The sequence below is a fragment of the Magallana gigas genome, chromosome 4 (assembly GCF_963853765.1).
Source record: "Magallana gigas chromosome 4, xbMagGiga1.1, whole genome shotgun sequence".
Classification (NCBI taxonomy): Eukaryota; Metazoa; Mollusca; class Bivalvia; order Ostreida; family Ostreidae; genus Magallana; species Magallana gigas.
The window spans coordinates 47,986,163-48,001,728 of record NC_088856.1 but is presented as its reverse complement, the minus strand read 5'-3'; the positions used below and the strand labels follow the sequence as shown (position 1 = coordinate 48,001,728).

The following is a 15,566-nucleotide window of genomic DNA, read 5'->3' as shown; positions in this document are numbered from 1 at the left end:
TTCCTTCAAAAATCAAATTTTCATTGCGTCCAAAAGTTTTGTTTCGGATGTCACTCTGAATCTTAAAAGAGCCTACTATACAAGGGAGTCATCATTTCGTTAAACGTTTAATGAACCTCCTTATACATGTAAGTAAATAAAATTACTTTTGACAATTGTAATTTCTGAAATAAAGCAATGGGAAAATATGTAATACAATGCTTGTGTTTCGGAAATGGAACAATGTGAATATTTATATATAATCAGGATGATTAATTTTTGATTATGATATTACAACTATAACATTAACCTTTGTCTCTGCAAGCGGACGGAAACTAGTCAATTTGTTTTATTTTAGATATTTGCATTGTGTTCATTACATCAAAGGCCGAGCGTTTAGTAAAATATTTTTCACTAGGAATTCAAGCACAATGTGTATTTTGATATTGGCCTTTCGAATTGAGTAAGATAAAACTGATTAAATTCAACATAGTCATCAACCTCTGTGTCTACAAACGGACGCAAATTAGTAAATTTGTTTCATTACAAATGTTTTCATTGTTTTTATAACATCAAAATCCCAGCGGTTAATACTTGTTATTACTTTCAAATAGTGACTTTTAAAAGTAATTAAAATCGCAGATTAAAAATGCATGTATCTATTGGATGTCTTTATCATTAAAAAAGAAAATTAATTGAATATAATAACTTTTTTTTTTGGTTTTCTTTTTGTCCAAACTCTATGGAAGAAATAGATAAGCAAACATAATATCTTGCTTGTATATTCTGTTACAAATCTGTAGTGGCGCTTTGCACGTCGTAAATCATAAGAGGCAGCTGTGGCAGCCACTTTATAACACTTACATATAAAAAAAACCTCCACTTTTTAAGAAGTGTTGAACAGAAATAAGGAAAAAAGGAGAAAAAATGAACTTTTCCGAAGTCCGTTTTCACATTTGGATTGAAAATCGTATTAAAATACTGATCCGTTGATTTTTTTTTTATTATTGTTTAAGTGGAAAGTAATATCTGAAGCATTGCTTTACAGATACACGCGATCATGCATCTATGACCATAATGAAATAAAGAAGTTTTAAGTTCACGTCGATGAAGTATGCTCTTGGGGCTTCCCTTGATAAGTGCATGACTTTGTTACGCCATATGAAGAGGATATGTGCAATAACAAGATTGCCAGACTAGTTATTATTGTAACACTGCCCTTGTACCGGAAAGATCTTTGTCTACAATGATACCAGGCTGTGTTGGTTAGGATGAGCTCGTTTTTCCTTCCTTCTCTGAAACTAGTTGAGTGTCCACTTTTCAAACTTGATCGTGCGGAAATAGCAGAGTGCCTTTCGACAAACAGTTACAAAACTATGTCTCTTGACAAGGGGAAAATCACTTTACAGTGGTGCTGGTAAGTTGTTTCAGAATTTAAAAAAAATTAAATAATTTACAAGCTGAAATTAATTTATCGTATTTCTATATAAAATAACAAACTTCGGGCGGTTAACAGTTTATAAAATTGCGCTAGCTAAACAACGTTCTGATGTAACTTGTAGCATACTTTCAAGAAGTTGACATTGTAATCAGATGAATTTCATATATAAATGACCATAATAAGTATAATTTGTAAAATATGAACATGTATAGTCAGTCAACCATATGAATACTTTTGGGTACAAGTCATATTGCTTTTTTGGTACATACGATATAATGTATGCGAGAATTTTCTTCAAAATGATATTAAGAGCACTTTACTCCAAGAAATAGATTATTTTTATATTATAACGCACTTTATGTCATTTTCTATTTAAATTATATTGTAGTGTCCCATAACTTCAAAGAAACTAGACTTTGTATGTGTTGTTAACGTGTATGTTAAAACGTATGTAATTTAGGAAAAACAAAATCACAAAATGTAACATTAACATGTCATTAAAAAGGAAATAGCTAGTTCTTCAGTTTGGATTTGGATGTATGAGCTTGCAAGTAAAAAAAGATTGCCTCATCAATTCATGTACAACTCGATCACAGCATTTTAAAAACCAAGGATCTTTCATGCTTGAAATTGTTTGAAGTGTTTTGTTTTTAGATTATTCATTGCTTCTTTTCAGAGGCGATGTTTTTTCTAGACCAGTGCATTATGAGCCTGTGTATTTTTCTGACCAATTTTCATACAGAATATAAGAGGTAATGTTGTGCTATTTTCTTTACTTTAATAAACTTTGAAGAAACTTAGCTTTAAAGAAAGATCCTTTTATTAGTTAATTCATGCATGATTCTATATTCACATTTTTAAAAAAAAAATTAAAGATCCACATATTAGCCAATTTCATATCAGTATCATGGAATATAATCAGAATAATCTGTAATTACATAAGTTATATCATAAAAATGGGTTCATGCTTTAAACCAAATGTTGGTTTAAATTTTAACCTTCTTATTCCAATTATTGATTCGCACTCATTACTTATAACTTTCAGAAAGAAATCAGTATGATCATCTTCCTGTTTTTCGTTTTGCTGAATAATTTTCAAAGCTTACTAACGTTTTATACAACCATAGAAACAAGTCATCCGTCGTCGGATTTTCGCAAAATTGTAATTGACACCACAAGTGGTACCACATATGTAGGTGGGAAAAATATAGTCTTAAAACTGAACTCAACTTTTCAAACAACCGCCGAGTTTGTTTTTGGTCCAAAGAAAAGCAGCAAATTCTGCAGTCCATCTGAGATCAAGACGTGTCCAAATGTGACTCTTCAAGACAACGTGGTAGAATTATTAGAGTATGTACCAGCTTTGAACAAGACAATAGTGTGTGGTTCACTGGAGTACGGACATTGTAGTCTTCTGAACGGTAGTGGAATTCAGCCTTTATCTTTTAAAGAAGGCAATTTTTTCGGAAGTGATCAAGGGTCTATTTTCATACCAATTCATAGAGAAAATTCATGGGTGTATATGGTTGGAACTGCATGGGATGGAAGAATTGATAAAGTACAAGACGAGTTTTCGTTCAAAAAGCTGGAGGATTCGGAATTTTCTTACGAATCGTATTACTCGCATCTTGGTGTTTGCAAAGAAAAACGATCTCACTCAAGACTAAAATTCGTTTACGGATTTCAAGACGGAAATGAGTTTGTGTACACGGTGTATTTGAAGGTCAGAAAAGATAAAGGAAGAGATTATTTTGAGACAAAAATAGCAAGAATATGTCAAAACGATAACTATATGGGTTCATTTAACGAATTGAAATTATCATGTGATGGACACAATATAGCTACGGTCGCGTATTTCTCAAATAGGTCCTATTTGTACGTTGCATTTGGAATAGGAAACCAGTCATTAGAGGTTCGACCATCATCTGTTGTATGCAAATATTCCATGCAAGATATAAGAAGACAATTTGAAAACTCAATAATTATATGCTATAGCAATATTAATAAAGACGGATATACCCCACCCCGATGGTCTGACTGTTCTAGTGAAAGAAAATGCGATACACCTCAGTCGGTAAGAATAGAACTCGTAGTGTTTAATTTTGAAACGATCTTACTGTAAACAGTGACGTTTGCTGGTAGTAAAATTTTAAATATGTTTAATATTTTCTTGAAGGTTTCAGCAGGCAATATTTGTAATACCAGTGGTTTGTATCGGCTTCATGGAGTTGAAGCTACTGAATCTGTAACACCGAAATCTACTGTGGTTTTTAAGATGGATAAGGCCATTGCAACATCTTTACTTCCGCAGAAATTGCAAGGTCATGTTGATGACATTGTCTGGATTGGATCAAGTGATGGATTCCTTTACAAGGTTTTAGGTGTTTTTATTAATGGAAATCAACTTTCAGACTTGGAAACTACATTAATTATATTGCATTTCCACAAACTCATCAAAGTATATACTGTGGAATCATTAGATTTCGTGGTTGCTCAATTTTTGTGGAATTTATGGTTACCTCTCATCCACGAATTAATGTCCTCCCCGAATTAATAAATTAGGGCTTTAAAGTCATATTCCCTTTTGTAGGTAAAAGAAAATATACGAAATTACCTCCTCACGAACCTGTAAAATTTAAGCAATCCACGAAAACTGGCCCCCACGAATTTTTGAATGATTCCACAGTAATTAAAAATCGATTACCTGCAAAATAAACAAATCTTACATAAATCGATAATTTGTAGTAGAAAATAGGTGATTTTGCTTCTTCTTTTTTAAAGCCATTTACAAATAAGGTGAATCTTCATTTACTTAAGATTTGGGGAAGATAGTTTTTGTTATTCCTTGCATCAAATATAAATGCAAATCTGAGCTTTGTTAGTTTTATAATCATTTTCCAAAATATTTTTATTTTTGCAATATTTCAATAGAGAATAAAAAATATTATTGTTTAGGTTAACAGTCAGCCCTCCAACAGATTTATTGTATATGCAAAATACGATCTGACCAAAAATAGAAATGTCAGAATCGAACCGGATGTTGAGATTGATTCCAGAGCCCAAATTGCTTACTTTTTATATGGAAATAAGGTAATAAACATGTTAAATGTAAAACATACGAAACTTCATGCAGGTTTATACATAATTTTTTACTTGAACTAAAAGTAAAATAATGGACATAAAGTAAAAATTATATTCTTTTTTTTTTATAACGAATTTGTAAAAATACATTGACCACATATTGATGTTTTGACTATACATGTAACTCTGTAATTAATTGTCATAAATGAATAAACTGTAGACGAAAGGCAATTTCAATGTGTTAAATTATGTGTTGCTGGATCACTTTGTATTACTTAATAGGTTTCGATGTTCCCGCTTACCTCATGCAGAATTCACACCACCTGTGGTGCTTGTGTCTTAAATAGAGATCCTTTAGGTTGTGGTTGGTGTAAAGATAAATGCTTAAAAAGGGAGGAGTGTAGCTCAACTTGGTACAACGACAGCTGTCCACCATTTATACACAAGGTAGAGTTTTTCACAAATGGTACGGATTTCCGTCTCGAAATTGAAATAGCTTCACATGTAGGGCTTTCATGAATTTAGATCCACTGACAGAGTTAAAAAAAAACCCCTTTCCTCTGTTATTTGTGATAGAATAAATTTGAGTTAACAATTTGAATGACTATTTTATATTTTCTGATACTGACATTGTTATTTTTTCAGAGTATAAAGATATGGAATTTTAAGTAATTTCGATCGCCTATTATACTTTTACAAGGTTATTCCTCATGATGGGCCAACAGCAGGAGGAACGATTATAAAGATTGTTGGAGAAAATTTTGGGCAGACAAATTATTCATCACCGAAGGTCACCATTGGATCAATAGTCTGTGAAAATATTACGTGGAATGATACAATGTAAGAATACATAATTAAAACTTATTACATGTTCGAAAATAACAGATGCATGTGTGACTCACCTACTGGATTAAAGGTGAATGGTTCAGTTTTTAAATAAAAATGGGTTTTTACTTCTCATTTTTGGTCCTATATTTTTGCCATAACCTCGATGTAATTTAACACGTTAAAGATTTAGTTTAAATCAAAATGTATCATGTGATATATTTTAAAGTATTTGGTGCACATCGCCTCCTGTTGACAAAATGTCGAACGGAGGACAAGTCGTTGTTGAGGCTGCACAACAAACATCAACATACGGCTACAAAGTCTTCGGGAAGTCTGAGAATGATAGGCATGATTTCGCATACAAGGTTTGTCTTATAACATTAGTGTTTCCTTCAATGTTTTCTCCATTTCCTTTCATACATTTACTTGTTGATTTTTTAGTTGTCCTAATGAAAATGTTGCTTACCCTACTCGTTTTGTTTCAATGTTAAAATACATCAATATTTTTCCGATTAATTTTTGTTGGTAGGTTCCTGATGTATATTCGATAAGTCCTACATTTGGTCCACGGCATGGAAATACTATTGTAACTATCAGTGGGAATAATCTTGATGTAGGATCCAATACATATGTTTCAATGTGTAGACTGTTAAGGTAGAAGTTTTTATCATTCACATTTATCACCAATGTGTTACTAAGTTGAAAATAAATATTGAAATATTTCGTCAATATACAGCGAATAATACTGTCTGATTTGTTTTTCTTATCCCAGCAAGAATACCACCTCCATTATTTGTAAGACAATCGAGTGTGTAGAAATACGTTCTGGTGACAAAGGTTTTCAACACTCCAAACCATGTCCGTTTTGTCATCAATTTAAGCTGACTATTGACAATTTCCAGACAGATGTAGTGAACGAATCATTCTGCTATAGACCTGATCCGGTCATAAAGGACATTTCAAGGAAAAATACTATAATACGGTAATCAAAATCTAGTCAGCCTGAGATACAATTCATTCTTTTATCTATAAGGTAAAAGTTACAACGTATGGGAATTTTGAAACTATTGATATCATATTATATTGACACATTTCTAATTGTTATTGTTTGATATATTTTATTCGCATCTGATCTTTTACAGTGGTGGTCTGAACTTTAAAATAGTTGGATATCACTTTGACTCCTTTTCCACTTACGTCCTTCGCACCATAATAAACTCTTCAGTAAGCCAAGACACGGTAATGGCTTTCAATTTGCACTATGCATGCGATAAGATATGTACTTGACAATAGTTGAAAAACGACCCTTCCTGTTTCATAAGAGAACTATTGCTTATGTTAAGATGTTTCAATGCAATGCCGTTTTGCTTTAAATATGTGTTTATATTTCAGTGACGTATGCATTTATAGTTAATTCAAATGCTTAGTAAAGATATGATACTAATAAGACGGTTGACTATTAAAAAAGTATATGATATCAAATTTAAATTCGAAACATAGAACGACAATATGTTGATTGTTCGGAATTGCTTGTGAATACATCTTGACTCAGCTTATTTAGCAGATTCCCACACTAAAACCGGTTTTCGTGTGAGATTTGCTGAGTAAGCTGATGTAACTTTTTCGTTTTCCTGTTACAATTTCATTGGCATTTATTGAAAGGGTATGCTAGAGATAGTAAATTGAATAAAATCTTGATTTTGTTTTTGGACTATCTGGATTTATTACATTGTTTTGGTATTTGTAAATAATACAATAATTTTTAATCCCACTGTACTCTGATATAAAGTAAAAATTTTGTTGCCACATCGCCTTATTTTCCGCACTCGAATAAAAGTTCTATTAAAGATTATAAGATAAAATAGTCAATTGCTTTAAAGGGGCATGGTCACGATTTTGGTCAAATTTTATTCTTACGTTTTTATTATTTACAATGCTTTAGAAATGCATTTCTAATGATCAAATTAAATTTGAGAGTCATTCTAAGAGTTATAAGCAAGATTCAGGGCTCACAATTCTTTAACATGTAAACAAGACTCGTGCCCTGTTTTTGTTTACATAGGTTCAATATACCAGTTTAAAAAAATCCATCTTATTTGTCCATCTTTTTATTCATTTTAAGCATAGATAAACAGCTTCTAACGTTTAACATATTTATTTTTAGGTTTAAAACCGAAATTTTTACTTCAACGTTCAAAATGTAAACAAACGCTTTGTTTACATAGCGAAGAATTTCAAGCTTTGTAACTTGCTTATAACTCAACAAATGACACTCAAATTACGGTTGCCTATCAAAAATACTAAGATCGTGACCACGCCTCTTTAAAATATGTGGCATGGCTTTAACATTAAGAGAAGTGTATCGAAAAATGATTTAACTGAGGATAATTCATCTTCGTTGGGATATTTTGTTTTTTAATTTAATCTGCTTTTTAAATCTTGAAATCTGTTGTTTAAGTTCATACATGCAATTTTGAAGCAATATATGCTCTTTTGCAGTTTTGTACACACCTCAATGGTACTGAAATCATATGCAAGACTCCAGACCTCACCAACACTTCGATTAGAAGCTTTGTAGAAATTATTGTCCTCTTTGACGGCGATGATTTCTATTGGAAGGACCAACATCGTAATGAACCATTCTATCTCAGAGTGTTTGAAGACCCTTTTATTGAAACTCTTGATATATCACTTTCAAGTGACGTTCTTCAAGATAAACGATTTCTTGAACTTAAGGTAAACTTTATTTGATGATATGACAATGATTGCACATTATGTTACAATTATTACCTACTTGAATGCGGAATGAAATAATTAATAATAAAACAATTGTCACTGTCATTAAGAATACATTGTTGTAAAAACCATGATATAACATTTTTATTACAGGGTAGCAATCTACAAAGTTTAAAACGGGAAGACATACTAATTACCCTTGATGAGATGGATTGTCCAGTTATTTATATAGATTCTTCAATGTTACGATGTGACCTTTCAGTAACGATGGACAAAACAAAGACGAGTGTTACCAATTTGTCCTTTGATGTGGAAGTAAGATAAAAATAATCACGGGAACCTATTTTTTTTTCTTTTTATATTCGTCAAGATGCTTGACATATAACGAAATAATACTAATGCAACATACTGATGTATATGGACCGATACAAGAGCAAACATTAATGATAACTTTTATATATTCATCAAGTTTTCAGTTTAAAGTAAAGATAAACATTTAATATGATAAAAATCTCATGTATTCTGATCGGTAGTTACAAGTTTCAATATTTGGCATAACCAAAGGGTACTCAAGGAAACACAACTTAATTGAAAATTGAAATTAAAACATGTCCACAAATGTTCAAAGCATTCTTAAATCAAAATATCTATGAGTAAGCTCTTTTTAAAATTAAAGCCAATAAAAAATGATATGGTTAATATGATTTTAATGATATATGTATGCTTTCATTATTAGGTGTTGATTGGAAACTTAAGGATGTCTCTTGGACGCCTGTCATTAATTCACCAAGAAAGACTTAACTTAACTGGAAACAAGACACTGATTCCAAGTGTCTTGATACTGTTCTTCTTTGTTTTGCTTACGATTGGTATTATATGCATGAAGAAAAATCGGATTGGTCCATTCAAACGGAGAATTATTCATCATGAGTCCTCCGTTGTTTTTCATTCGGATTCTGCTGGGCAGCAGATCTCTAGGCGTCTGATGCCTGACCCCGACCCGGAAAGCAGCACCAGTGCCAGACTTAACGGTAATGAGAGTCTTTAATTTCAAAAAGAAATTATACAATTAAGTAATTTCTTAATCCAAGGCAACACTAAACGTAGAGCCTAAGCAACCCCCCCCCCCCAAAAAAAAAAAAAACAAAAAACAAAATACAAAACAAAACAAAAAACAAAAGTCACAGATTAAACCTTTATCTTTAATTTATGTTGCTGTAATACACTTTAAAAGGACTGTACCGAATCTTAATTTATTTATTCAAATACATATTTTTTAGTTTAATCGATTAATTTTATCACCATAATGAATACCATAGGAATGGTAGCTACACAAATAAACCAATCATAAGTCAAATGAAATTACTTTGTAGATTATGTACGTGACTTTGACGGGAATTTGCTAGATCACGTGCCCTATGGAGTGAATCAGAGCGATTTCGCTGACACTGTGCATGTCCTTGAAAAACAAAACCTACTCATTGACGGCGACTGTTTAAGATTTGATCGCAATTGCTCTAACTTAGGAAGAGGTATGATTATTTTATCTCTTTATAAAATATGTTTTTAAGTATCAGCTAAGCGTTCTCTACACTTAATTTAAGTGTCTTAAACAGTTTATATAGTCGAAGAAGAACATAACATTATGGACTGCTAATTCTAATAACTTATTTTTTCGTTTTTTTAAAGGAAATTTTGGCTGTGTTTATAAAGCCTTTTTAAAGAGACCTGGAGAAAACTTTGAAATCGTTGTCGCTGTGAAAACAATAATAAGTGAGTTTAAGAGTAGTTTTTGGAGAAAACATATCGTAAAAATGACTGATAACAATATGTTTACAAATATCTATATACATGATCACTTTTGCCATTTCTAGAATTTAAAAAAACTACTCTAAAATGCAGACAACCGACGGTAGTTTGCTTATTCTTAATGAAGTAACTACCGGATTGTTTACTTTAATAAACATGAAGTATACAAGAAAACGTACCATTAAGGTAGTCAGCAAGATTCCCGATCTCCAAACGGAGCCGATGGCATAGGCTTGCTCAAGGAAATCGGAATCTTGGTGACTCTCTCAAAAACACACTCTGTTATATTATACCCGTAGAAAATAAATCAAAAAGAAAAGAAAATGTACAAACAAATGTAATTCTAATGTTCAGTGTACACAAAACACATTTAATTAATTTTCAGGTGCACTGTATTGCGACATACGCAAGTTATGTAATACGATACAGATAAAATTGGAATAGCTTATCAAAAAGGGCGTTACAAATATAATTAATGAAAATCATTTGAAATGAATAATACATATTTTATTTCAAAAGTAATTAGAATTATTTCCGTATAACAACTTATGTTGTTAAACGTTTTCGAAAGTTATGGATCAGTTCTCCAAACTGACACACTTTTTGCAGGGAATCAATTTATTTACAAGAATTTTCAGAGAATCATATTAACTTACTCTTGTATCATGTATAGAGTTAAAAATAAGTATAAAAATTAAACAAAAATAACAGGGAAATAAATATTTTAAAAACTCTCTGGCAGAATCTCTGATAGAAATTAACTGGTATCGTAAACATGCATTCATATGTTACTTAAATATGGCTCTTCATGATTTAGGGTCAAACGATGTAGATGTGACGGCTTTCCTAAATGAAGCTCTCATCATGAAGGATTTTAACCACCCTAACGTACTCACACTCATCGGAATCACACTCGACAAGGGGGAATTCCCAATGGTCATCCTGCCCTTCATGCAGAACGGTTCTTTGTTGTCCTATATTCGGAACGAGAATAATGTAGGTCTTATGAATGTTAGACAGTTTGATTGCACAACTGACATTATTCATGATGTTTAAGTAGTTATGGTTTGTTGGCATCGATTTTCATTGCTGTGTTTCAGCATGATGTTTTTTATGATATTGTTAATTCGTAAACACTGACGATCACACTTTTGGGACGCCTTGTTCTGGGGAATAAACAATACAGTTAAAAAGTATTATTACAAATTGTTTAAGAGTTGTTTTTTTCTGTTGAATTTGTTTTGTATTTCGCTGACCCATAAGTCATGCAATAAGAAACAGTTAAAATCGAAAATTTGAAAATGTACAACAATGTTAAAAAATTATGACGTCACATCATAAATAAACATCAGGGCTGTATTTTACAAAAGAACTTAAGACAAAGTCGTTAATATATACAATCTCGTAAAATGATCTTTAAAGAACAAAATTGACATAAAACCATTTGTTTACAAATATTTAAATTCCCATAACTGTATTTTCCAGCCATAAGAATAAATCATTGATTAGTTGATAATTAATTAGCATTCGTTATTATGGTCTTATGCCGTAAGTTCTTTTGTAAAACGCAGCCCAGTACACACTATTAAAAAAATGGTTCGCCTTAAAGAGTAATATTTCAACAATCGTGCTAAATGAGCTTAATAAACATGTTAAACTTTTTTTTTTTTTTTTTTACAAAACAATGGTTCCTAAAGCATTGATGAAAGAGAGATAACTTGCGAAAGTTTTTCTACTCGTTGGTTTGCAATCGATCTGATGATTCAATTAACTTTAGAATTAAGAATGAATCAGCTTTGTGTAAAAGAACTCTTTGCATTCTTTTAGATGCCGACGGTAAAACATTTGGTCTCGTATGGTCTTCACATCGCGAGGGGTATGGAGTACATGGCAGATAACAAATTTGTACACCGAGATTTGGCTGCAAGGAATTGCATGTAGGACTATCGATAAACTAAGCTGTATTCAAACATATCAACATACATTTCAATTAAATGTGTCTAAGATGGTAACAGTAATAAATATTCCTCATATATAACATTTTAAAATAAAAACTTTACATTTGATAATGTTTATAAAAGCCGTACTTCGCTGATTTTTAAATTTATTTTTTGTGGGTTTTATTTGTGTTTGTATGGTTGAGTTTTTTTAGGGGGGGGGGGGTAGGGTTTTGGTTGTGTTTTCGGTTTTAGTTTCTGTTATAATTTCTTTTTTTTCTTTTTCTTTGTAAAAGGTTGGACGTAAATTTTACAGTTAAGGTTGCAGACTTTGGTTTAACTAGAGACGTTTATTCAAAGGAATATTATAGCAGTGAAAATAAACAACGACTTCCTGTAAAATGGATGGCCCCAGAAAGTCTTGAACAAGGAAAATATTCTGCCAAATCGGACGTGGTATGTAGACAAAACACTATGACATATATAAGAGTTGGAAGGTTTGCTTTTTTGTCTTAATTTTGTGACGTATTATTGAAACATTAAACCATTTATTCTAACCGTGACAACTTTAGTTTCGATTTTGTGCTTACACTGAGGCAAAGTATTTGATTTCTGAAGGATCCAAGCGTTTAAAAGTCTCAGAACTTTGGAACATGGTTCTTTATTTTTGAATTAATGTCGTTTTTAAGCTTTATTTATCCGTATGTTACAAAGTTTTTGTTATTAATTAGGTCCAGAAAACAGAAAAGTGATTGAAAATTATTTTATTGTCTAGTATAGTAATCACTATTGCCAAATATATCAATATCAAGCATATTGATTTTCATAACAGTGGTCCTATGGTGTTCTTCTGTGGGAACTAATGACAAGAGGAGCAATTCCATACCCAGAGGTTGATAACTGGGATGTAGGTGCATATATAAAATCAGGACGTCGTCTTCCAAGGCCAGAGTACTGCCAACCGTACCTGTGAGATACCTTTGTGTTAATCTTTTGTCTTGTTAACAAAAAATGACCATAGCAGTGGTGTTAGGATACTTTGTTTTTGTAATTGTTATCATTACGGATTTGGACAATTTTTTTTTTACACAACACAAGTTTTATTGATATGAACCAACTTGATTATTGTTTTGAATGATTATAATAAAGGCTCGATGGTCAACAGATAAGCCATCAGTTTTTAAGCTATTAACTATTGTTAAACAAATGATATTTTTTTTCTAGCTACTAAGTATACCATTTGAGCATTTATAGTATATCTTTTACAGAGCTTTTTCTTTGAAATAGTTCAATGTAGTCAAAAATGGTCACCAACATTCATCTTTGTTTAACGCATGTTTTCTATATATCCTGTTTTGCTTCTTATTTAAGGTACCGGCTTATGAGGTTCTGCTGGCAAGAGAATCCGGACAAACGACCGACATTTAACCGTATCAGAGAAGAAATAGAGAGGATGCTGAATATAAAAAATGACAGCAAAATGGCGGGAGACACTCATGTTGAGCTGGATAGATGTACAAACTATCATTATATGGACGAAATGAGTCTAGCCCGGCAAAGGAGTTTAAGCACTAAGTGGTCAACCTCCTCAGAAGATGCTGCTTTGTTGTAATCAAATGGATATGGCTAACCTGAAACTGTTGTTTTGTTATTATGATGTCAAAAGTGTATTCTTTGGCAATGGTTCTCTAATTCTGGGGCAGTGTATATAAAATATTGTGCGTATATTTTTACAAAAGTATGACTTTTACTTTTTTTATGGTCATTGTTAAGGATGTGTTTGAGTATTCATCAACTCTAAGTATAAGCAAACATTTTGTTTCTGTGGGTGTGACTTTCACAACAAATCATGATTACCAAATACAAAGACAAGTGAGCTGAACATAATGGAATTAAAGGTGACTCACTACACCGTGAAATATTTTCTCAGATCAGCAGCAATTTACTTGATTATGATAGATATCATAATGGACAAGAAGTATTTAAGTCTAATAGGCAAACATATGTGCAATTTTGGATGATAAGTTACATTTTCAAAAATAAAATGCAGTTAACATGAACAAAAACTCCAGGCGGATTCGAAAGCACGATCTGCGGTTCAGAAGCCCAATACTTTTTTTTATCTTTTATTTAGCCCAATACTTTAACCACTGAGCCACGATGATATACAATCCAATTGAACGATATAAACAGTTTAACAAAACGATTAAATCGCCATCTTGTGACGACGTATCCTAAAAAGTATAAGTGTAGATGTAGTGAGGTACCTTAATTAACGAGGCCGAGTACAGAACGAGTACGCACGCTTTCGCGCAGCGTTTCATTTGTATTGTGACGTCATCTTTCTGCTTGGTTGACGCCATGGCGTGATAGTTTCAACTGCAGATATTCAGCGAAAATTGTTGAACATATCTCGTTTGATGCGTAAAAATAATGTTATATTGTGGAATAAACATAAATGTCTCGAAGTATAAGCTATATTTGGGCTCGGGTAGAAAACGTGAAGAGGGTTCAGCAAGCCTAGCCCTCTGTTACGTTTTCTTAACCCGCCTAAATATAGCTTAATTCATATTTTTCAAGACAGTAACCATGTATTTTATATTAATGACCCTTAATATGTGATGTTATATATTTTTTTATTACTTATATATGTCTGAATGTTTTAATAATACTATATATAGATCACCTTTTCTGCCTTTGTCAAATAAAAAATAGACATTATCTGACGAATCTGGGAAATTTGGCATACAAAAATCAACTTTGATAAGACCCCTGGAACAAACCAGGAGGTAAAAGGTTTTTTTATTTGACCATTTGATGCCTTTCAGCAATAACTTTAATATGTAGAACAGAAAAAGAAATCCATAGGGCAGAAGTTTTGAAAAAATGTAAAAAATATGCAAAATTGATACATTTCAAGCAAAATCCCATAGGGTCCTATGTTAAAGATTAACAAACTTTGAGATGACCCCCTAAACAAACGGTGTGGTAAATGTCTTATTTTTTAATCTTAAAATAAAAATTATATCAGTAGAAATTAATGTAAAAAGTTTCATCCAAAAATCTAGGGCAGAACAAATTAGACCCGGCCTCGTTAAATTCGACTATAATTAATCATTCATTCTTTAAGAATTACTTCGTTTAATTTTGGTCTTTTAAAACCCTGAAATGATTATACATGTTATTATTATAATGATTAGAGCGGATGTCACAGGAAGTTATAATTGATCATGAAAGCGTTTGTACATAAAAAAAATGAAATATATTTTGGAGTTTTTTTGTTTGTTTGTGTTTTTTGTTGTGTTTTTTAATATTTCACAAACATCAATATTTTGTATGCATGTATATATTCAGATGTTTTATTCATGTAATCAAACATCTTCATCGTGGAGGATTTATGTTTGTTGTAAATTGTGAATATTGTGTTCGCAACTATGATCTTTTATGCCTTTTTATCGATTTTGTTTTTCAATAAACGATAATATTTTTGTGTCATGCCTTTGTTACAGTAAAACAGTTGGACATTAAAACAATTGTGTACGTTCAGTTCTACAAGTACCTGCACTGTCGTCTGGGCGGCAGCTAGCGACTAGTGATGCTATCGATCAATTACATGAGTCTGGCACTACATCTAAATAATGAAAGTAGCACCGTTTTGAAAAAGAAATCCAACTAAAATAGAGTCAAAGAGGGTCGTTTTAATAAAATAATAATCTACATATCAATAACAACATTTGGGAATTTAATGTTGAATC

General features: G+C 31.8%; 1 protein-coding gene across 1 annotated transcript; it reads left to right on the top strand.

The window, feature by feature from the left end:
• The first annotated feature begins 1,202 nt into the window (after positions 1–1,202).
• Positions 1,203–15,301, top strand: LOC105317737 (hepatocyte growth factor receptor). The gene is made up of 21 exons (XM_011414467.4): positions 1,203–1,396; positions 2,097–2,172; positions 2,466–3,494; positions 3,597–3,794; positions 4,376–4,510; positions 4,784–4,948; positions 5,202–5,341; positions 5,556–5,694; positions 5,859–5,983; positions 6,102–6,311; positions 6,472–6,568; positions 7,829–8,065; positions 8,219–8,380; positions 8,802–9,096; positions 9,439–9,597; positions 9,755–9,838; positions 10,692–10,870; positions 11,702–11,811; positions 12,108–12,267; positions 12,644–12,780; positions 13,183–15,301. The coding sequence occupies exons 3-21, from the start codon at positions 2,478–2,480 to the stop codon at positions 13,421–13,423; spliced, it is 3,990 nt and encodes a 1,329-aa protein (XP_011412769.3). The 5' UTR covers positions 1,203–1,396; positions 2,097–2,172; positions 2,466–2,477; the 3' UTR covers positions 13,424–15,301.
• Positions 15,302–15,566: the final 265 nt, after the last annotated feature.

Bases quoted from the DNA above. Each gene is read 5' to 3' on its own strand.
- LOC105317737 (XM_011414467.4), top strand. From the start codon at position 2,478: ATGATCATCTTCCTGTTTTTCGTTTTGCTGAATAATTTTCAAAGCTTA. The intron at 3,795-4,375 runs GTTTTAGGTGTT...ATTATTGTTTAG, and splicing joins GTGATGGATTCCTTTACAAG to GTTAACAGTCAGCCCTCCAA. The intron at 11,812-12,107 runs GTAGGACTATCG...TCTTTGTAAAAG, and splicing joins TTGGCTGCAAGGAATTGCAT to GTTGGACGTAAATTTTACAG.